The 24,282-nt window shown below is 40.1% G+C and overlaps 1 protein-coding gene across 2 annotated transcripts; it reads right to left on the reverse strand.

Annotated features, from left to right (window-relative positions):
* Positions 1 to 7,332: 7,332 nt before the first annotated feature.
* Positions 7,333 to 23,360, reverse strand: LOC114793114 (obscurin-like protein 1). Of its 2 annotated transcripts, XM_028984820.1 has the most exons (17): positions 23,211 to 23,360; positions 21,712 to 21,816; positions 20,652 to 20,921; positions 19,323 to 19,598; positions 18,067 to 18,342; positions 17,715 to 17,990; positions 17,364 to 17,639; positions 17,014 to 17,289; positions 15,717 to 15,992; positions 15,368 to 15,643; positions 15,019 to 15,294; positions 11,412 to 11,445; positions 10,136 to 10,334; positions 8,801 to 8,953; positions 8,507 to 8,675; positions 7,898 to 7,998; positions 7,333 to 7,779 (listed from the first exon to the last, which is right to left on the reverse strand). In XM_028984820.1, the coding sequence occupies exons 2-17, from the start codon at positions 21,728 to 21,730 to the stop codon at positions 7,567 to 7,569; spliced, it is 3,366 nt and encodes a 1,121-aa protein (XP_028840653.1). In that variant the 5' UTR covers positions 21,731 to 21,816; positions 23,211 to 23,360; the 3' UTR covers positions 7,333 to 7,566. The 2 variants fall into 2 exon arrangements, with proteins under 2 accessions (XP_028840653.1, XP_028840662.1); XM_028984829.1 differs by lacking the exons at positions 15,717 to 15,992; positions 17,014 to 17,289 and having other exon boundaries at positions 7,339 to 7,779; positions 23,211 to 23,352.
* Between the last annotated feature and the right edge of the window lie 922 nt (positions 23,361 to 24,282).

Below are 24,282 nucleotides of genomic sequence, written 5' to 3' on the forward strand. Positions count from 1 at the left end.
GGGCAACCCACCTCCACCCCAGAAACAGTACCGCATTAAACCGGAATCGGAAGCTGTAGTGCACGAAATTGTACAAGAACTTGAGGTGAGAGGAATCATTCGTCGATGCAGTTCTACCACTAATTCTCCATGTCTACACGTACCGAAACCAAATGGGAAGTGGCGACTATGCATTGACTACAAACGGCTAAATAAAGTATTACCCAAGGTGACACCAATTGTAGCGAACCCATCCACACTCCTTTCCCAAATACCTGCTGAAACATGTTGGTTCACGGTACTAGACATTAAAAATGGATTTTGGTCACTCCGGGTTAAACCGGAGGACCAGTGGAAATTGGCATTCTTGGTAAAACATATCCAATACACTTGGACGCGCATGCCCCAGAGTCTCCACAACAGCCCTGCGATCTTTCACCGAGCTGTGGCCGATGTCCTCAAACCCCTCCTTGATACAGGCAACGTGATCCACTATGTGGATGACATTTTAATTGCCACAGGGGGGTCCATTGATGAGCATCTGCAACAACTCGACTGCGTAATTCAGACATTAGGAGATGCTGGATTTAAACTAATTAAGGATAATGTCAGGTGAGCGAGTCAGGTGACTGTGAGGAAGAGCGAGGATTGGTTAGGACAGGATATAAACAGGAAGTCCCGGCACCTGCTCCTCGCTCAGACATCGTGTTTCATTCATGGTCCATGAGCTCCTACCTGTTTCCTGATCCAGTCTCCAGTCCTCTCCATCTCCGGTACTGTGAGTTCCCCTTCTCTTCAGCTCGTGAGGTACTTTTATCGGCCGGTATATCGTAACGCCGTTTCCCCGGTGGGATTCTGCTTTTAGCGCTCGGGCGTTACAACAACAAATCGCGTGTGTTTTCCAACCTCCCACGGCTCTCTCCGCGTTTGGGTCAATCCCGCACGCTACAAGGGCGTATCCTGACAGATAAGGCACAAATCGCACAAAAAAAGACATGGCTGAACCCAGCTGTGCCAGGCCACGGCGTCCAACCGGCCGAGTTCTTCTCGGTTTACCGCATGGACAGGACACGGGCTCGGGGAACACACAGGGAGGCAGCGTGGGCCTGATGGTAAACAACAGCTGGTGTAACAGCGTTGTTCCCCTCACACACTCCTGCTCACTGAACCTGGAACTATTGTCCATTAAATGTCATAATTTTTACCTTCCTTGGGACTTCACATCGGTCATCATCAGTGCCGCTTACATCCCACTGAAATCAGACACGGACACTGCCGTATGCGAACTGCAGGAGGCGCTCACACAGCACCAGACACAGCACCGGGATGCTGCGCTTATTGTGGCAGGGGATTTTAATAATGCCAGCCTCAAATGCACAGCGCTAAACTTTCATCAGCACGTCACCTGCCCCACCAGGGGTGAAAGGACACTGGACCACTGTTACACAATAATGTTCTCTGCTGGAAATCTCATTTTAATTATTTGGACCTGGATTATCTGCCTTCGATAATAATTCATTATTACAAATAATGAATTTACAACCAAAATAATGCAAGACAAAGGGCACTGACATCTTCTGTAAAGCCTCCCACCTCTCTGCATCCACATTCATTCTAAATGTGCTTTTCCAGGTGCTCCAGTGGAAGAGAAGACATTGGCTTTTTTCAATCCCAATCAAGGTACTTAATACTAAAGTACTAAAAGAGGTCAATATAAAAGATATTTAATAATCTTATTCAATATGAGATGGCCTCCTTCTTTAATAGGGGTTTGGAACTTGAGGAGGGGCCTAATGCTTTTATCAAAATATTAGAAATATCTAATATTATCTAGTGAAACATTTAGAATAATCTCTCTTATTTTCTCCACCAGTGATAGACAACAACAAGGGAAACAGTAATTTAAAAAACATTTAAAAATATATTTTTTTGCTAGAGTAATCTGGGTATGTGTGGCACTTAGAGAAGGAGAATGAGTGTCCCCATTTAGTTTTTATGCTTATGTTTAATCATTTTCTAAGCTCCGGTTAGTCTTATTTTGCCCTAATATGGCATATTATAGTTTCTGCTAGCAGGGGGCGCTCGGTGCCCTATGCACCAGTGGCTGACGCTGCAGTAGAAAAAGTTTACTCATGGTTATGCAGAGTACAGACCACGCACCGAGAATCCCTATGAAGTTGATGAAAGAAATAAATCTGTTGCATGGCAAAGGAGTTGGCTGATCATTTTCTCAAGTGTAACATATGAATATGCAGATTAATGTATAAAAAGAATAGAATAAACTTTGTGTGTTCAGCCTGAATCTAAACATTCCATGGCACACTGGGATCGGGCTCCGCTGGTATATCGGATTTGAAATGCTAAAAAAAGTCACATATATTGCACAGTAAATTTGTACTGCTGACACTTGTTCCACATGTCTTTCCGGGTGTTACTCGTTACTTAGCCCTGTAATTCCTCCCTGTTTACTTGATCAGCCTTGATCAGCCTACATGAACAAATGAATTGATTTTTTAGTTTATTATTGTGGGACGGTCGTAGTAAGACACTTGGAGAAAGGTATCTGGTAAATGGCGTAAATGTACCTCGTGTCCTGCTCTGGATTGGTTTCAGGATGGGATCAGATGTGCTCCTGATGTGGATCAAGTGGTTATGTAAAGTAAGCGAGAACCTGCTGCTTAACACTTAACTGAAAGTTTCTCTTGTTTCCTCAGACATCAGTGATGCATCATGGTGAAGCTGAGGTCCCATAAACCAGTGTGGAGAAAACACATTTGTTCTCCATCTGTTCTGTAATAATACACTAGAACCTGCTGGTGGCTTTGAAGCATGTATCTCAATTCAAGATGGAAGACAAGGGGCGCATCCAAGGAAGTGATTTATTAACTAATTTATTAGTTATTTATAAATAATATTACATCATTCCATCCAATATTTTTTTTTCTGTCCATTGTCACCACCTTTAATTCATCTTTGGTGAAGCACTGAACATGGTGTAGTTAGGACTCAAACGATTCGGTTCAATGGGGACCTCAGATTCGTGACTCATGAGTCATTTAAAGGATCCGGGCAATTAACCCGGGTGAGTCATGAATCGCACAGATCTAGAAATTTTATTCATCTTTGGTGAAGCACTCTGCATTGGTGTTGGAGATGAGAAGCAAATTTGTGTTTAATTTGAACCTGAATGTCTGTATGTTCTGGTGTAAAATTCAGGGTTAATATTAGCTTCTGTTTGGACGATATGTTTGGTCTACAGCAGTATATTCTTCTGTTTCTGTCTTCAGTTCTCCTGAATTCTCATCTTTGTGATTATTATAGTGTTTGTATTAACTGTAATTATTGTGATCATTGTGAGAAAATGCTGTAAAACTTTACACTGTAAAAATGTGAGTTTACTGTAAAAAGACAACGTCTACCAAAACTCTTCTTATGTTTAGAGGTAGGAAAGCTGAAAAGAAAGATGAAAAAAACTTTATTCCGTCTAAATTAAGCCTTAGAAGCCATAATTAACTTCTGGTGATCAGTTACATCCTGGTCTAGGTCAGGAACGTGAACAATCAGAAAGAGGGAGGGAAACAGGGTTGTCCCGCAGAGAATGGTTCTGGCGCCGTTCCTTTTCACAATCTACACTGCAGACTTCTCCTACAACTCCACCAACTGCTTCCTGCAGAAGTTCTCTGATGACTCTGCAATAGTCGGCCTCATCACTGATGGGGACGACAGTGAGTACATAGAACTGACGGGACTGTTGCCAGCAGAACTACCTCCAGATCAACACCGGAAAAACCAAGGAGCTGGTGGTAGACTTCCACAGGCATGAACATCCTCCACTGCAACCACTGGACATCCTGGGTATGGACATTGAGGCTGTGGAGAGAGGGGTACCTTGGGGTTCACCTGAACAATAAACTGGACTGGACTCATAACACACAATGCTCTTTACAAAAAAGGGCTCAGGTTTTTTACAGTACAGGGGCCACTCCTGAAAACTTTTTATGACTCTGTAGTGGCATCAGCCATCTTTTACAGTGTAGTGTGCTGGGCCTACAGCATCTCTTCTGGGGACAGGAAGAGACTGAACAAGCTGATCCGGAGGGACAGGGCATCCGTCTGGTGTATTTACCCCCTTCTCCCGTCGCAGCAGAACCACGCCATCTTTAACGGCCTCACTCCGACGGGAGTGCAAATCAGAGTCAGGTCTGGGAGGAGTTATGTAATTACAGGCTCCTCCTACAAAAAGGAAAACACAAACAAGACAGAGAACACAAACAGCACATCACATGACCACGGGACGTAACACCCCCACCATATTCACATTTTGCAAGGTTGGGGTGAGTGACGCTTGTTGAAGGCGCTGAAAAACAGACTCTAATGTCTCAAGGTGCTGGGTCCAGGTGGCTGAGTAGATTATAATGTCATCTAGATAGGCATCACAGCAAGAACAACATGTTCTGCTCTGTCTAATCTGTTGTGTACCCCTATTGTTGGTGAATGTCTTGCGTGTTCGCTTAGTTTTTTCTTCCTTGTTCCATATTTGGAATTCTAATCATAACAAAGGCGGAGATCTCAGCAGCACGAGGAGTCAACGTTACCTGCCAATAACCCCACAACAGGTCTAATTTAGAGTCAACCTTGTCTACACAGTCTTCCATCCGCGGTAATGGAAACGAATCTGCTTTAGTGACCGCATTAACCTTTCTGTAGTCCGTACAGAATCGAAAGGTCCCGTCTGGCTTAGGGACAAGTAGGGACTACTCCATGAACTGCAACTCTGCACAGCCAGCTTGTTCTCCAACAAGTAGTTCACTTCAGACTGCATCACCGCTCGCTTTGTTGGATTCAGCCGATACGGGTGCTGCCTGATGGGAGAATGACCACCAACGTCAACATCATGTTGTATGACAGATGTACCCACAGGGACGTCAGAGAACAAAGCAGCATGTGACTGAATTAATCTTGTAACTTGTCTGCGGTCTGCTGCAGGAATGAGACAGATAAGACAGATAAGTTTCCAAATCTGGCAGAATTTCACTATTCTTCAGCCGGGTGAAGCTACAGGGACATCACGCAAATACAGTCCTGATGCTGAAACTGATGCTGCAGATATAACAGGTGTTCCCTGTTTCTCAGCCTTGGTTTGTACCACCACGTTCTCTCGATCAACGTAGCTTTTCAGCATGTTGATATGGCACACTCCTGTTTTCCGTTTCCTGTTCGGTGAACAGAGGACATAATCGCACTCACTCAACTTTGAGTCCACCACATATGGACCCACAAACTTGGCCTGCAAAACAGATCCCACAATAGGCAGTAAAACTAAAACCTGGTCACCAGGCTCAAAAGCTCTGGAGACTGTTCTCCTATCATAATGAGTCTTCATGTCCCTCTGGGCTGAAGACAACGAGGCTAACGCAGCTGAACAAGCCTTATGAAGGCGTTCCCGAAACGCACTGATGTCATCTAAAACATTAGTGCTGGGAGCAGGCTGCTCCGACACCCACGTCTCCCGTAAAAGTCTAAGAGGACCAAGCAAAGTGTGACCAAACTCTAAGTCTGCAGGACTAAATCCCAGGGACTCTTGGACAGTCTCACGAACAGAGAATAAAAGTAAAGGGTGTCCCTCGTCCCATTCTTTAGCTGTGTCCAAGCAGTAAGCACGGAGCATGGTTTCCAGGGTTTGGTGAAACCTCTCTAGCGCCCCCTGTGACTGAGGGTGATAGGCGCTAGAAACAGCATGCCTAATTCCAAGGTGGGACAACACCTGCTTAAAAAGACGTGACAGGAAATTGTACCCTTGGTCCGTCTGCACCACCTTTGGAAGCCCGAACAGTGAAAAGAACTGGGTCAGTGCTCTCACCACGGCCTTAGTTTTTAATGAGCGTAAGTGGACTACTTCGGAAAAATGGGTGGCACTACACATCAGAGTGAACAAGTATTTATTTCCTGATTTAGTACGAGGGAGTTGACCAACACAATCTAAAATGATTTTCTCAAAAGGTTCCGTTAAAACTGGTATGGGGTACAGGGGTGCAGGTGGTATTGTCTGGTTCGGCTTCCCAGCCAACTGACAGACATGACATGAACGACAGTGCTTTGCATAACTAAAACCGATTGTAGGTTTTAGTAACTCCCAGGTGACCCGCAAAGACCCAATGGTAAAACCTGCTACCTGAATTTAAGTGGAAGCACTAATTTATAAAAAAAGAGAATTCCAAATCAAGTCCTCAGCGACCGGAGGAGTCCACTTCCTCATCAAAACTCCATCTTCCCAGAAATACGCCACCGACTTCCTCGTTAGATCCTCCTTACGAACAACCACAGAACGACACTTATCCAGAGACTAATCTTTCTGTTGTGCCCGGGAAAGTTTTGCTTTACTGACTGCCACCTCCACAAATTGATTTTTGGTAAAGCTGTCCAATAATTCGTCTGACGAACTCTCGGAAAACCCCACGAATTCTGAGGCCATGTTGATCAATTTAATGTCGTAATGTCTACCCGATGACCGAAACAGCCCTGATAAAATAAAACAAACTATGGGCTACGATAATACCACAAAACCCTGAAACGAACTGCGTGCTGGGTAAAAACCACAACCTGCAGCCCTCGCATAACCCCAGAACTCCATGTTCTGCTCAGTCTAATCTGTTGTGTACCACTATTGTTGGTGAATGTCTTGTGTGTTTGCTTTTTTTCTTCTTCCTTGTTCCATATTTGGAATTCTGATCATATCAAATATCAGATGACAGTGTTGTTTTGTTGTTAGCCTGCCTGACTGGTTTACTGTTCTGTTTTATTTTCAATTTTGCAAGGTTACTCTTGTTACGCTCTGTTCACTGCTTTGTGACCCACATATTTGCAACAAATAACCAGTTTAACTGTTTTTCAGGTGACATTTTCTTTCAACTGACGTTTTCTCAGTAGTTCATGTTTATTGGCGATTTTGGTGATAATTTGTTTCACTCTTCTTCGTAGTTGCCTTGGCTTCACATCATTTTTATGTTTGTAATCACAAGTCAGTTCTCCTGCATTCTCATCTTTGTGATTATTATAGTGTTTACATTAACTATAATTACTGTGATCACTATGAGAAAACGCTGTAAGTTTACTGTAAAAAGACAATGTCTACCAAAACACTGCATCCAACACTGCATGCTGCAGCCGTAAGCCTTTCTTAGGAATAAGCAGGAATTGATAGTGAGATGGTGAATTTTTAATGAAAACTTAAAATGCTTTGTTTAATTTAAATGCTTAAAGTTAAATACACAAAATGCACTTTAATACTAATATCTGATTTGCATTATTAAATGTATGAAAAGCACTTTATTTACAGTTAAATCACAGTGACTCTATCCTTCCCCAGTTTACAAGCAAACCAATCTTTAAGTTCAAGAAAGTAAACTCAGAGTTTCTATGTCAGGAACTAGTGTCTGCATGAGTTTAGAAGAAAGATAAAGGCCAGTCCAGACTGCATATGTGTAGAGATCTCCATGTTCCACTCATTTCCACCCAACAAGTCATGTACTTGCTGCAGGCTTCTTAGTGTTCGACCTGCATTTGTGACTCAAATTGGGTGCAGAAAAGTTATGCTGTCTGGCTGAACCAGGGAAAATAAGAAAAGACATTTTTGTTTTGTTTGTTTTTGTTGAGAAAGTCATTAGCAAGATGCACAGTTTTTAACAAAGCATCCAGGATGAGGACGTCTATCTCCAGAACAAGATCCTTCTCCTCGTGGTAGTTCTTTACTGGGAAAATGTAGTTCATTGTGACTCCCAGTTTATTACTGCACTCCTGCATCTGAGTACATGTGAAACACACACAATATATGATTACACACTCCATTAATTTACTAGCAAATTCACAATATTCCACAAACATGTCGAAAATGTTTCAGACAATCAGACATCTCAAGCACCTTTTCCTTGATGGTCATGCTGTGGTAGATTTTTCTCAGATCTGAATTTACCACTGGACAGGCGCAATCCAGCTTTGTTACCATGACAACCTGAGGAATACCTGATGCACAAACAAATCATATCAAATACCGAGTAAGGACATATACTGTAGATACATATAGATATATATTTACTAGATACACACACACACACACACACACACATTCTGCCAGTGTTATGATACACCAGCACTGGTAGATCAGAGTATATCAGAATAGTGAATCCAAATCCCACTTACAATACATATAACCCTGAGTGTCTCCAGGGGGAATGTCCCTGTCACTACTGGTTGTGTCTGGTTAATAAAAATAATTACATTGCAAATACATTTTTGCAACTAACTTAACCAACCAAAGACCTCTTTTTACATGAATAATGTGAAAATTATTAATGTTCAAATTCACTTTTTTTGTTGTTAATCCTGAATTGCCCACCTCTATACAGTTCACATAGATGGTTAAACATAGATGGTGTCATTTGTAGAATAACTTGAAATATTCCAACATTAATAATAAACTGCTTAAAGCTAAAAACACTGATACTGATAGTCTGTCAAGTTTTATCCTCACCCATTTCACTGGCTCGCTCTCTGATTTCCCTCATTTTTTTGGTCACATCAGCTCTAATGAAAGAGATTTGGTCTGCTGGCAACACACAGACCAGACAGTGAACTTTATCACTCAGACTGGGGCTTCTGTTGTAAAACTTGTCTTCATCTCCCAGCGGGAATTTTTGGAACTGGGGGGAAAAAGAAGATGGTTAATTATAAAGATTATCAGAACCATTTGTATTTCTTGTTCAATGTATGTGTGTGTGTGTGTGTGTGTGTGTGTGTGTGTGTGTTTTGTGTGTGTTAATCCAACCTCGTAATTTTCCTTTATGTGACCTTTTAAAATATTGATTATGTCATCAGGATGCACCCCTTTAGACTCTTCACCTTCCAGACCCATCACATCGTTGAAAACAAAGGGCAAAATTTCTGAATTTCCACTGACCTCAATCTTGTGTGTTGTGTGCTGAGAATGTAAGCATAAAATAGATTCTTATTAAACCAAATTGTATTTTTATTTACAATACTTTTCAGTTTTCAGAATGCTAACTATTGAAATACATAATTCTAATAAGCCAATACCACCCATATGGACTTGTTACCTGGGGTTGAGTCAATGTAAAATGACACTAAATAGTGTTTATTAAAATTAATATAGTTTGTTTAATTGCAGATTAACTTTAAGGCAGTTTAAAGGCATATGGATTAGATTTAGTAAGAATAAGAGTGAAATCATTAAGATCTGATAAAGGCGGACCTTCAATATATTGTCTCAGGGAGACAAGGGACATTTAAACTGATATTGATTTAGCAAATATTTCTAAATAACACATCTGAAAATTAATATTAAAACTAGTACAAAGTAAAAATGCCAGAGTTATTTTAACACTGCACAGAGAGTGTATGAGCCCAAATCACAGTTAAATTTAACAATTTCAGTGTAAAGTCTGTAAAACTGACACTAACTATTAGGAACTAATACCATTTCAAGCAAAGACTAAGCTTATTAACATAAAAACTTGATTCTTTAACAAAAGAAAAGCAAGTAAGGTCCATGTTGGTCCGAGTGTTTTACATGACGGTGGGTAAATCAGGGTAAATCCTGCTCCTCATATGGGTTCAAATTAAGGTGGGGCTGGTATGGCCCACACATATGTAACTTGTGGAGTCAACTGGATTAAAAAATTAAAGTCAGTTTTACTGAATTCTGATACAGATTGAGACAATATAAACTCTCAGTGGCATTAAATGAACTCCTGCTAGCTCCCCTGTGAAACTACAATGAGACATAAAAAATCAGTCTGAGTAAACTCTCACTGGAATATGTTTACAACTACCAAAAATACACCTTTAATATAAAAAAGTTGCAAAGAGTCTTTTTTATGATGCCGGGTAAATCAGGGGCAACTCTTGCTCCCCATCTGGGTTCTGGGGTTCATATTAAGATGGGGCTGATATTGACCACCTGTCTGGTACCTGTGTACCACCCATATGGGCTTGTTACCTAGGAAGGGGCGGAGTCACTGTCATTTACCACTAATTAGTGTCAATTTTACAGACTTTACACTGAAAGGGTTAAATTAAACTCTGACTTTGCTGAGGATTATATAATCTTACACTGGCAATTTGCTGAGCAGCTTTTCCTTACCTTTCTAGTGAAACTTGTACCAGCACATACTGCATCAGCCAATGCCTCACTTGTTAGTCGCCGTTTGAAGATATTAGCAACAGAGGTAATGAAGCTGGACTTTCCCGATCCTGCAGGTCCATACAGAAGAATCCGGAGAGGCTCCACTTTTGGTTTGAACTGACAGAGTTCAGTCTGCATTTCTTCTTTGGCATCAATTCTAAAAGAGTGCAACAATGTTTCTGCAATTTATAAAATTGAAGTTTCTATATTCACACATTTTCCATAATTACTGCTTTAGCCCCTCTGGGATCATTCAACCAACACAAGATACAAATGCCATTTACTCACCTACTCAAATCTACAGCTAATTCAGAGTTACCCAATAATGTCACAATAAAGTCATCAGTGACGTGCATGCCACAGGATGGTGCAAAGACAGACTTAGCTTGAGACTTGGAGATGTAACGCCAGAAAATGAACAGCTCAGAGCACAGAGCCATTAACAACAAACATATGCAGCAAAGTACTGTTATGTAGCCCAGTGGTGGCCTAGCGGTTAAGAAAGTGGCCCCGTAATCAGAAGGTTGCCAGTTCGAATCCCCATCCGCCAAGGTGCCACTGAGCAAAGCACCATCCCCACACACTGCTCCCCGGGCGCCTATCATAGCTGCCCACTGCTCACTCAGGGTGATGGGTTAAATGCAGAGGACAAATTTCTGTGCTGTGTATCACAAGTGATAATCACTTAACACTTTACTTTATTAATTTGGCACCAAGGCTGAATTTTGGAAAGAGACTTCAGATACAGTTATAGGGGACATTTAAATGATCATCACCTCTGTGTTTGTGTATACTTTAAAAATAGCACAATTCAGTAATTAACATTAAATTCAGTGACTCCACCCCTTCCCAGGTAACAAGCCCATATGGGTGGTACACAGATACCAGATATCTGCCCATATCATCCCCACCTTAATATGAACCCAAGAACCCTGATGGGGTGCAAGAGTCGCCCCTGATTTACCCCGTCGTCATTAAAAATACATAATGACACATATTTTTTTTATTATGTTATTTTATGTTTTATTATGTTGTTTTTTAATCTATGGAACATGATTCCATGAGTGTTCTTTTTCTGCATGATTTCACTTTAACGATGGGGAGACTAAACACTTCATTATGCTCTCATAGACTGCAGTACAGATACAGGATAGAGCTCTTTACAGTTCTGTTTAAAAGGATTCAAGATAATAAGTTTACTCATTCCACAGTTTTTGATTTTATGTGAACTTACTCAAGTTTTAGGCTCCTCCACTCTTTCTCAAATTCTGCAAGACAAAGAAGGACCAGATGATATGCATGTGTCTAAAACAGAATAAGATTTTTGTTTTAAAATATATTACACATTTTATAGTGTCAAATAAAAAAATATATAATGCTACTGTCTTCAGCACACACTTCTGCAATTCCAGGATCGCTAGAAGACTATTATCTCTAAATCAACTAGCAATCTAATTATTGAAAGTAAAAGTGAAGTGATTGTGAAACACTGCATCACAGCCGACGGTGACACAATGAAATTTGTCCTCTGCTTTTAACCATCACCCTTGGTGAGCAGTGGGCAGCCATGACAGGCGCCCGGGGTCACCTCAGTGTCACCTTGGAAAATCAGGATTTGAACCGGCATCTTCTGATTACAGGGCCGATTCCTTAACTGCTAGGCCGCCACTGCCCCATCTATTGGCAGAGATCTATCCCCAAAAGAACACACTATAAAAAATAGTCAAATATTTTTTTACTGTGATAATTCTTGATCTCCTCCTTGAACCGTCATCTTATTGTGGTGGAGGAGTTTGAGAGCCCTAATGATCCTAGGAGCTATGTTGTCTGGGGCACTAGGTGCCCCTGGTAGGGTCTCCCATGACAAATAGTTCTTAGATAAAGGGCGAGACAAAGAATGGTTCAGAAGACCTTTCTTTCAAAAAACATCAAAGAGTCAGTGTACCTGGCCCGGAGGATTACTGGTTTCCCACCCTGGAGCCAGGCCTGGGGTTGGGGCCCGTAAGCAAGCACCTTGTGGCTGGGCTTTCGCCCATGGGGCCCAGTCGGGCCTAGCCCAAATGGGCTCATCCCACTGTGGACCCATCACCGTAAGGAGGAACATGAAGGGTCCGGTGCAATGTGGATCGGGTGGCAGACCAAGGAAGGAGCTGAAGCTTGTGGAAGAGGTTGCGCGGTACCGGCTTGATATAGTCGGACTCACCTTGACACATAGCATTGGCTCTGGAACCCATGTCTTTGAGAGAGATTGGACACTCTCCTTTGCTGGAGTTTCTCCCAGTGAGAAGCAGAGGGCTGGGGTTGGGTTTTGTTGACTCTCAGCCTGTTTGTTGGGTTTACCACAGGGGATGAGAGGGTAGCTTCCCTGTGCATTCGAGCAGCAGAACAACAGCTGAAAAACAGCTGAGAGTACCCACCCTTTTTGGAGTCCCTAGGTAGAGTGCTAGATAGTGCTCCGACTGGGGACTCTATTGCCCTGCTGGGGGACTTCAACGCTCACGAGGGTTAGGAGAGCTGTCAGGCTGAAGAAAGAGGCCTATGGGGCTTGGCTGGTCTGTGGATCTCTAGAAGTAGCAGACAGGTACCGGACGGCCAAGCGGGGTGCAGCAGTGGTGGTTGCCAAGGCAAAATCTCATGGGAGGAGTTCGGTGAGGCCATGGAGAAAGACTACCGATCGGCTCCAAAGAGGTTCTGGCAAACCATCCGGTGCCTCAGGAGAGGAAGGCAGCAACTCGCTCACACTGTTTACAGTGGGTATGGAGAGCTGCTGACGTCATCTAGGAATATAGTCGGGTGGTGGAAGGAATATTTTGAGGAGCTCCTCAATCCCACCGACGTGCTGCACATCAGCAGAGCCCCAGGCGTGGATGAGATCCGTCCGGGGTATCTCATGGTTATTGATGTTGTAAGGCGGTCATGGTTGACACGTCTCTGCAACATTGCGTTGACATCTGGGGCAGATCCGGTGGATGTTGGTCCTCATTTTTAACACTAGAATTCCCAGAGACGGGCCATTTGGCCCTATCCCCTTGGTCTACCAGAGAGAGGTCATTTGGCCCAGTTGTTTGTACCTAATATCCTTAGTCATGTGTGAATAGTTGCCTTTGTGCTGCAATGGTGCCAATTTGCAGGCTATGAGTTCATAGACATACATGTCCCAATCTGCATCCATCTTGCGGCCAGGCTCAAATGTACATGTTCTTGTAGTGTGAAGGATGTCTCAACTCATCAAAAACAAGAACCCCTGCAGGCCCTTTTTGACAGTTCTTCTGACTTCTTCTGTTGACTCTCCATCACATGTATATGTTTCTAGTTGTCTCATGCTTGCAGTCTTTCTGTGTGGGCTGTGTCTCCAGCTGACCTTTCTTCGGAGGAGGAGTTCTACTCTCTAACCTGGAACACATCTCATTACCCGAAGACATGTCAGAGTCTGAACTCTCTTGCAAGTGAATGGATACTTCCCCGCCATCTGAGTCACAGAAGTCCATGCTTTGCAGCAGTGCCCAAGCCTCGGCAGCAGCGTAATCTCTGGGCATATTTGTGGCTTGTTTGTAACCATTACCATACCACAGCCATGCATGAAGTACTTTAGCACTAGATTTACCGAGTTTTTATTTTCTGGTGAGAGTCCTGAGATGTTTTTCAGTAGCTGTATTTTACAACATGCTGGACCTGGTGGTGGCAAATTCCTACGTTCTGTACAAGCTATGTACAGGGCGACCAGAGTGTGTGTTCCAACTATAGGGTTCATTTAGTCCTTGTACCAGAGGAGCGTGAGCTTGGTCCGCATAGCCGGCAGTAAATCGAACCAGTTCCTGGTGAGGGTTGGACTCCACCAGGGCTGCCCTTTGTCTCGGGGTCTTGTTCATGAGTGAGGGAAGAAGGGAGCAGAAGATGGATAGACAAATTGGGGCAGTGTCTGCAGTGATGCAGACCCTGAACCGATCTGTCTGTAGTGAAGAGGGAGCTGAGCCAGAAAGCAAGGTTCTTGATTTACCAGTCAATCTACGTCCCAATCCTCATTTATAATAATGAGCTTTGGGTAATGACCGAAAGAACGAGATCGTGGATACAAGCAGCCGAAATGAGTTTCCTCCGTAGGGGGGCCAGGCGCAGCCTTAAAGATTGGGTAGAACCTTGGACATTTGGGAGGGACTCCCTTAAAACCACTGCTCCTCCACATCGTAAGGAGCCAGTTGAGGTGGTTCGGGCATTTGGTCAGGATTCCTCCCTGGGGAGGTGTTTCGGGCATGTCTCCTGCCGGGTTGACCCAGGACAAGCTGGAGAAATTACATCTCCAGTCTGTTCTGGGAACGCCTTGGGGTCCTGCCGGAGGAGCTGGTGGAGGTGGCTGGGTAGAGGGCTGTCTGTGATTCCCTACTTCGGATGATGCCACCGCAAAACGGACCCAGATAAGTGGAGGAGGATGAGGATAATTATTGATTTGACTTTTTCCCTTATCTATATGTAGTGGTGACATTGAAAAGTGCAATCAATCCTGGTGTTGATTCGTTTAATCAGGTGGTACAGTGTTAAATTAACTCTGGTAATTATGCTGTGCAGGAGGCTGGGCGCCAAATGACATTTTCTTCACTTACTGATTAAATAGGCTACATACATGAATCACAGTTCTAAAACATGATTAAGATAAAATAAGATAAGAAATGTTCATTGTCATGGCAAGAATTTGACATTGTCATGGCAGGAAGATAGGAGCAGCAAACAATTTATCAGACAATATGCCAACTGTACAATAAAAATGTTTACTATACAAATAAGTATTCCTACATAAAAACAGTGGATGAGCTTTATTAAAATAAAATTATCAGCATATACATTACCTTGTACTGACACCTCAGCGGAGCTCTTGACCTCTTCGTTGTCCGACTTCACCAGGCAGGTGTAAAGACCATCATCTGACTTCTGAACACGTTTGATTTTCAAAGTAAATTTATTTCCTTGCTGCTCCATGACAACATCTCTGCTTTCAGCCAGCAGCTGATCATCCTTCATCCATTCTGCTGTGGCGTCCACTCTGTTCACCTCACATGTTAGAATAACGTCTTGTCCTCCATAACCCTTTACATCCATGCAAGGCCTGGAAACCATTAATTTATCTTCAAAATAAATTATAATATTTATTAGTTCTTTATAAAAAAAATATGTATAACGCTACTTTTCTTTTTTTACCTTGAACTAAGACCTGAGCGGAGCACTTGACATTTTCGTTCTGGGACTTCACCAGGCAGGAGTAGACGCCGTTATCAGACATCTGGGCCTGTTTAATTCTCAGAGTGAACTCATTTCCTTGCTGCTCCATGATAATATTTCCACCTTCAGCCAGCAGCTGATCATCCTTCGTCCATTCTGCTGTGGAGTCCACTCTGTTCACCTCACATGTTAGAATAACGTCTTGTCCTCCATAACCCTTTACATCCATGCAAGGCCTGGAAACCATTAATTTATCTTCAAAATAAATTATAATATTTATTAGTTCTTTATAAAAAAATATGTATAACGCTACTTTTCTTTTTTTTACCTTGAACTAAGACCTGAGCGGAGCACTTGACATTTTCGTTCTGGGACTTCACCAGGCAGAAGTAGATGCCGTTATCAGACTTCTGGGCCTGTTTAATTTTCAGAGTGAACTCATTTCCTCGCTGCTCCATGATAATATTTCCACCTTCAGCCAGCAGTTGACCGTCCTTCGTCCATTCTGCTCTGGCGTCTTCTCTGTTCACCTCACATGTTAGAATAACGTCTTGTTCTCCATAAACCTTTACATCCACACAGGGTCTGGAAACCATCAGTTTTTCTATCAAATAAATACAATGACTGTGTTAGAAGTTATTAAGTTAGAACCACCTCTTGTCCAGTCAGAAGAAAAACCTCCCAAAGATGGTTTGTCACTTTCGAATAAGCTTATTAATTAAAACAAACAATAATAGAAATTAAGTAAGATTATAATTAATAATTTGTCCTGTATAAACATGCTTTTTTGTTTTTGCTTAAGACAAATTTATGAAATTCAACTCAACACAAACGGATCATAGGACTGACCCATATGACCTGACTGGCTTCAGTATTCTACTTTACGAACTTGAGAAACTTGTAATACTCCTAAGAAACAGAACTCACTTCAATGCATCAAATAATATTACACGTAACTTTCCAAAAAAAAAATCCTGGTGACTAATGAGATTTTTCTTTTTTTTTTTCTGTTTGCACATTTGAAAAGTTAATTCCATCATATTTGTTCAGAGTCTTTCTCATGACGGCAGGTAAATCAGGGGCGACTCTTGCTCCCCATCTGGGTTCTGGGGTTCATATTAAGATGGGTCTGATATTGACCACCTGTCTGGTACCTGTGTACCACCCATATGGATGTGTTACCTGGGAAAGGGCGGAATCACTGTCATTTAACACTAATTAGTGTCACTTTTACAGACTTTACACTGAAAGTGTTAAAATTAATTATGATTTGGAATGGGTTCATATACTCTGTACAGTGTTAAATTAACTCTGGTAATTATGCTGTGCAGGAGGCTGGGCGCCAAATGACATTTTCTTCACTTACCGATTAAATAGGCTACATACATGAATCACAGTTCTAAAACATGATTAAGGTAAAATAGGATAAGATAAAATAAGATAAGAAATGTTCATTGTCATGGCAGGAATTTTACATTGTAATGGCAGGAAGATAGGAGCAGCAAACAATTTATCAGACAATATGCCAACTGTACAATAAAAAAAGTTCACTATACAAAGAAATATTCCTACATAAAAACAGTGGATATGATTTATAAAAATAAAATTATCAGCATATACATTACCTTGTACTGACACCTCAGCAGAGCACTTGACCTCTTCGTTGTCTGACTTTACCAGGCAGGTGTAAAGACCATCATCTGACTTCTGAACACGTTTCATTTTCAGAGTAAATTTATTTCCTTGCTGCTCCATGACAACATCTCTGCTTTCAGCCAGCAGCTGACCGTCCTTCGTCCATTCTGCTGTGGCGTCCACTCTGTTCACCTCACATGTTAGAATAACGTCTTGTCCTCCATAAACCTTTACATCCATGCAAGGCCTGGAGACCATTAATTTATCTTCGAAATAAATGATAATATTTATTAGTTCTTTATAAAAAAAATATGTATAACGCTACTTTTTTTTTTTTTACCTTGAACTAAGACCTGAGCGGAGCACTTGACATTTTCGTTCTGGGACTTCACCAGACAGGAGTAGACGCCGTTATCAGACTTCTGAGCCTGTTTAATTTTCAGAATAAACTCTTTTCCTCGCTGCTCCATGACAACATCTCTGCTTTCAGCCAGCAGCTGATCATCCTTCATCCATTCTGCTGTGGCGTTTACTCTGTTCACCTCACATGTTAGAATAACGTCTTTTCCTCCATAACCCTTTACATCCATGCAAGGCCTGGAAACCATTAATTTATCTACGAAATAAATAATAATATTCATTAATTCTTTATAAAAAAATATGTATAACGCTACTTTTTTTTTTTTTTTACCTTCAACTAAGACCTGAGCGGAGCACTTGACATTTTCGTTCTGGGACTTCACCAGGCAGGAGTAGACGCCGTTATCAGACATCTGGGCCTGTTTAATTCTCAGAGTGAACTCATTTCCTTGCTGCTCCATGATAATATTTCCACCTTCAGCCAGCAGCTGATCATCCTTCGTCCATTCTGCTGTGGAGTCCACTCTGTTCACCTCACATTTTAGAATCACCTCTTGTCCTCCATAAACCTTTACATCCATGCAAGGCCTGGAAACCATTAATTTATCTTCGAAATAAATTATAATATTTATTAGTTCTTAATAAAAAAAATATGTATAACGCTACTTTTTTTTTTTTTTTACCTTCAACTAAGACCTGAGCGGAGCACTTGACATTTTCATACTGGGACTTCACCAGGCAGGAGTAGACGCCGTTATCAGACTTCTGAGCCTGTTTAATTTTCAGAGTGAACTCATTTCCTTGCTGCTCCATGATAATATTTCTGCCTTTAGCCAGCAGCTGGTCATCCTTCGTCCATTCTGCTCTGGCGTCTTCTCTGTTCACCTCACATGTTAGAATAACGTCTTGTTCTCCATAAACCTTTACATCCTTGCAAGGCCTGGAAACCATCAGTTTTTCTATCAAATAAATACAAAGACTGTGTTAGAAGTTATTAAGTGAGAATCAACTCTTGTCCATGTTCTGTCACTTTTGAATAAGCTTATTAATTAAAACAATCAATATTGGAAATGAAATAAGATTATAATTAATAATTTGTCCTGTATAAACATGCTTTTTTTTGTTTGCTTAAGACAAATTTATGAAATTCAACTCAACACAAATGGAGCATAAAACAGACCCATATGACCTCACTGGCTTCACTATTCTGCTTTACGAACTTGAGAAACTTGTAATACTTCTAAGAAACAGAACTCACTTCAATGCATCAACTTTTAAATAATATTATATGCAATTTTCCAAAAAAATAAATCCTGATTGATGAGATTTTTCTTTTTTTTTCTGTTTGCACATTTGAAAAGTTAATTCCATCATATTTGTTCAGAGTCTTTCTCATGACGGCAGGTAAATCAGGGGCGACTCTTGCTCCCCATCTGGGTTCTGGGGTTCATATTAAGATGGGTCTGATATTGACCACCTGTCTGGTACCTGTGTACCACCCATATGGATGTGTTACCTGGGAAGGGGCGGAATCACTGTCATTTACCACTCATTAGTGTCACTTTTACAGGCTTTACACTGAAAGTAATAAAATTAATTCTGATTTGAAATGGGTTCATATACTCTGTACAGTGTTATATTAACTCTGGTAATTATGCTGTGCAGGAGGCTGGGTGACAAATGACATTTTCTTCACTTACCCATTAAATAGGCTACATACATGAATCACAGTTCAAAAACATGATTAAGGTAAAATAGGATAAAATAAAATGTACATTGTCATGGCAGAAAGTTCACAGTTCAAGATAATAGCAGCAATAAATTTAGCAGACTGTATATGCCAACATTATAATAAAAAATATGACCATACAAATAAATATTCCTACATAAAAACAGTGGATGTGCTTTATAAAAATAAATATACCAGCATATACATTACCTTGTACTGACACCTCAGCAGAGCACTTGACCTCTTCATTGTTCGATTTTACCAGGCAGGTGTAAAGACCATCATCTGACTTCTGAACATGTTTAATTTTCAGAGTGAACTCATTTCCTCGCTGCTCCATGACAACACCTCTGCTTTCAGCCAGCAGCTGACCGTCCTTCTTCCATTCTGCTGTGGCGTCCACTCTGTTCACCTCACATGTTAGATTCACCTCTTGTCCAGTCAGTAGCAAAACATCCCGAAGATCTTTTGTCACTTTCAAATAAGCTAGTTAATTAAAACAAACAATATTGGAAATGAAATAAGATTATAATTAATAATTTGTCATGTATAAACATGCTTGTTTGTGTTTGCTTTAGACAGACTTAAATTCAATTGAACACAGATGGCGTATAGGACTGACCCATATGACCTTATTTGCTTCAGTATTCTGCTTTACAAACTTGAGAAACTTCAATGCATCAACTGTTAAATAATATTAATTGCAACTTTCCACAAAAGTAAACCTTAGTGATTGTAAAAGAGAAGTATAAACTCTCTACACAAAGCACTGTATTAAAACCACTAATCTGATGTTACCTGGCAGAAAGAGGCATAGCACAATAGAGGTTAAAAGAATGAAGTTTCTAATTTATTGACACCAGTAAATTACTATTGCAGTTACATGTAAATATCGTATGTATAAAAGGTACCAATGTTACAGGCAAACCTAAAATAACAGAAAGGAGAAAGGGATAGAGAAAGAGAGAGAAAAAGCCCAGATAAACAGAGAGAGAAGACAGGCCCAGAACCTGGAGGGAAAACCCTGTTCTCGATGGAAAAGAAAAAGAAGTGCCCAGTGTCCACAAGAGAAAATTATTTTATATATTTGACTCCCAGGAATTTTGCCACAGATACAAGTACACAGAGAGACAAGATTGCAAAGCTTCCTGGATTCACATTGCACAAAATAAAGACATTGTGCATATATGCAGGTCAAGACAAACTAGACAAACCAGGTGGACAAAATAAGGCAGAGTCACTCATTTCACAGTGGATAGTGTCAGTTTTACAGATTGAACATGAAGTGTCTCATGTCAGAGTAAATTCAGATTATCTCTCCACAGGGTTAATTTTTTGCTGTGTAGAAAACTTAAACATTTTTTTTTTAAATGTCAACTAATAACAAGGCAAATATTAAAATGAATATTCTTTAAAAATACAGTCAAAGCATTGTCTATTTGATCAAGTTTTACTAGTACAGTTTTACTATTACAAATATAGAAATATTGTGTTAGTCGTTTTTTAGCACACAATACTATATGTAAAAATTTTCATTACCTTGTACAGTGACCAACGCATTACTCTCGACCACTTCACCACCACATTTCACTTTAATCTTGTAATCTCCTCCATCTGATTCCTGGACATTTTTGATTCTCAGCTCAAACGTTCTCCCTCTTTTGACCATGCTGACTTTGTTGCTGTTGTTCAACTCTTCGTTGACATGATACCATTGTGCTGTAGCATTGTCTTTGTTAACTTCACATTTGAGAGTCACATCCTTTCCAGTGAATAGTGTAATGTCTTCGAGATCTGTCACTGTGAGAGCTGCAAATGAACAAAATGTAAAAAGTAATTGCTTGATTCAAAGTAACATTGAAAGTATTTATAATTTCATGATTGCGGTGTACGTGAATTTTACATGAACACAACACCCCATAATGACAATGTAAAAAAAATAAATTTACTTGAGGTTTTGGCAAATTTATTAAATACAAAAAAAAATAAAAAACTGAGAAGTCACATATACAGATGTCAAATTATTAATACACTGTGTGGAATGCATTTAATGCAAAAGAGTTTGAATTGTTTTATACATTATTTGTACAGTTTCACATAGCTTAAGGTTCCTAAGAAGCCTAGAAAAACCTTAATACTAAATTAAGTAAGATTAACCCATGTGCCTTACTACCCTCCAGCTGTATCGTAAATGGTCAGTTTGTGTATACTTGAGTAAAGACAATCCCTGGAGAAATAGTCCCATTACTCCTTTTTAATCATTTCAGAATTGTATCTGGGGTCACTAATGGCCTCGCAACAGTCCCTATTTTCATGTAGTGAGAGATTTTTTAATGAAATTTCTTTAGAAATTAGTCTGTTGAATTGGGTTAATATTGTAATGCCTCACAAACCAGTGAGTGGCAGTGAATCCAAGAACACGTTTATTTAATTGGAAATCTAACATTATTTTTTAATTTAGAGCACTCTCACATTCTTGCCAGACTTGCACTTGTTCTCAACTGCATCCATCAACTTTACCCGTCTCAACAGACATCCAAGCATGCACAAACGTCACAAACATATAATTAAACAACTTTTACATAAAACTTTCACTCACCAGATAGATATGATCCCATGTTGTGCCTTATAAGGAGGTTTAAATCTAATCAAACTCAGATTTCAAACTCCCCTAGAAATATTTCAGGTCAGACACCAGTCAGAGCTGTGCACACAGTAAAAAAATAATTGAATTAATCTCAGTGTTTATCATTTTTCTTCTCAAACCAAATTAATCTAAATCTAGTCACAAATCCCTTGTACTATTCTTGGAGGTTGGTAATTCAGATCCAAAGTGTAAAAACCATAACCAGGATTTTGTTCCTCTAGTAGTTCAAAAATACATTTTGTTAGATTTAAATAAATGGATTTGGTATGTTGCAAAAATATACTTTATTTAGAATGATTTCCATGTTTGGCACAGAAAAAAAATCAATGTTTTTGGCTGTTCTTAGTGTTCAGTTGACTTCAGCAACTTCAGCAAGTTTCGTGAAGCCATCAATGTCCTCTGTAAGATTTTGTGGGTAATTTTCTTCAACAAAGAATTTATTCCAACATGAGCGAGTTTCAGGACACATACTCAGTGTGACACAAGTTAGACTACCTACAAATATGTTCTATTTGCTCTTAAACATGTTTTTCTAACAGAGTGACAGCTCTCTCAGCTAATAGAACATACTCTAAGGTTTAAAATGACACGGCGTGTAAGAAACGAAATTGGCACTGGTGCTGAACAATTTCATTTTGACTATTTCTGCTTTATAATAATGTCAAGGTGATTTAATGTGTTCATATGTATTTAGCAAATTTTACATATTTTATATTGTGCTCTGTGTTGCGTTTCAACCAATTTTGTCGTACATGCAGGAGAGTTGTGTTTCTTTGGCAGAGGTTCTGGCTCCGATGGGGATAGTGATGCTGGCTCAGATGTTTGCAGTATGGATTATGAGGAAGATGCTGCATTTCAATCAATGTAATGCTGCCCATGACATTTTTTATAATGTTGGGTAAAATCAGGGACGACTCTTGCTTCCCAAATGGGATCAATTTAACGAATAAATCTGGTTAAAACACAAGAAAGATGTTTTAAGATTAAATTGTTTTAATTAAATGTATGACATTTTTCAAATTTCTTTTCTGCAGCTCAATTGTTCACTGCTGGGAACATCTTGATGGAACATTTCCACATACAAGGTTGGTAAAAAACCCGGTTGAGGATTTTTACTCTTCAGATCTGAATTACCCGTCTTTGCCAAACCCGATCGGTATGCAGGTCGAGTGTTACTGCAATTTTGCTATGTGGGTTACCTGTATTTTCATCATGATGCTTTGTGAATAAAAATGCTTGTTTTCATTGAGACCTTGGTGATTTAATTATTGGATTTACATTAACTAGACCGCTAGTACATTTATTCATGTCGTATCCATAGTGCTTCAGTTTCAATTTATATTTATTATCCATTTTTTTTTAGCTCTTTTCTTACTTTTCTTATGAAAATATTACACAATAATTTAACATGACTTTAAAGAAGGATAATATGGTGCTGCAGAGATTCTTACCTGTGATGATGTCTGCTGTCTCGTTGTTTCTGGGAAGCTCAGAGAGATAGAGACATTCGAAAGGGCTGAAGTAACAGCTATCACCTGATTGGCTTGAGCTAAATACGTCTCTAAATGTTTAACATTTCTAGGTAACGGAAAGTGAAAGCATGCTTGATATTATACAATTTCTTTATCAAAATAAGGGAAAAAGGCAATAGAATTAGCTTGAATAAAAGAAGAACAGGGACAGGCATTAGGGAAAATATATAAAGACTTGTGATTACACTCATTAAAATGAAGTCAACTACAAGAAGCCTAGTCAACTACAAATTTCCATAAATACTCACAAATAATAAACTCACAATAACCATGAAATACTCACAAAACGTCACTTGAAAAAGGATGAACATTTTGTATGTACTTTAGAAATGTTCAGATTATAAAACATACAGATAAAATCTTTTTAACTCCTTAACCCTTTTTCAAGTGACGTTTTGTGAGTAATTAAAATATGTTTGTATGTGTGTGTGTATATATATATATATATATATATATATGTATATGTATATGTGTGTGTATATATATATTTTTTTTGTATGATAATGGGTGTGTGACAAAGCAGAATGCAACAACAGTGACTTTGCAAAAGTGAAACTAAAACAGAACAATAAACCAGTCAGACAGGCTACCAACAGAACAATACAGTCATCTGATATTTTATATATATATAAATATGGAACAAGGAAGAAAGGACCCAGTTGGTTCTGCCCAAAAAGGTACCAAGGTTGCAGAGAAAATATACATGAGAAGAAAGAGTAAAGAGGGAGAAGAGAAAGAGTGGGGGAGAAAAAGTCTCAGAAGCCTTCCAAGGGAAACCCCCTGAGCAAGAAGCTCAGAGGTCCCTTTTTTCACATGTGAGCAGACTTTTATACCTCTGGCCTACAGGAAGTTGTCACTGGTCTACAGGAAGTTGTCACTGGCCTACAGGAAGTTGTCACTGACCAATCAGAACCTGTTGTTTCTGATGTCATGCCCCCGGTGCCTCCCATTTGGGGAAGACAAAGAGGGTGGGCGGTCCTGATGGCTGATA

Source organism: Denticeps clupeoides, chromosome 1 (genome assembly GCF_900700375.1).
Source record: "Denticeps clupeoides chromosome 1, fDenClu1.1, whole genome shotgun sequence".
In the NCBI taxonomy this organism is placed as follows: Eukaryota; Metazoa; Chordata; class Actinopteri; order Clupeiformes; family Denticipitidae; genus Denticeps; species Denticeps clupeoides.

What these genes read in the sequence shown, in the direction of transcription:
- LOC114793114 (XM_028984820.1), bottom strand. An exon ending in TGCTGAGGTGTCAGTACAAG is followed by an intron (nt 18,343 to 19,322) that starts GTAATGTATATG and finishes TTTATTTGATAG; the next exon opens with AAAAACTGATGGTTTCCAGG. An exon ending in ACATAAAGGAAAATTACGAG is followed by an intron (nt 8,676 to 8,800) that starts GTTGGATTAACA and finishes TTTTCCCCCCAG; the next exon opens with TTCCAAAAATTCCCGCTGGG.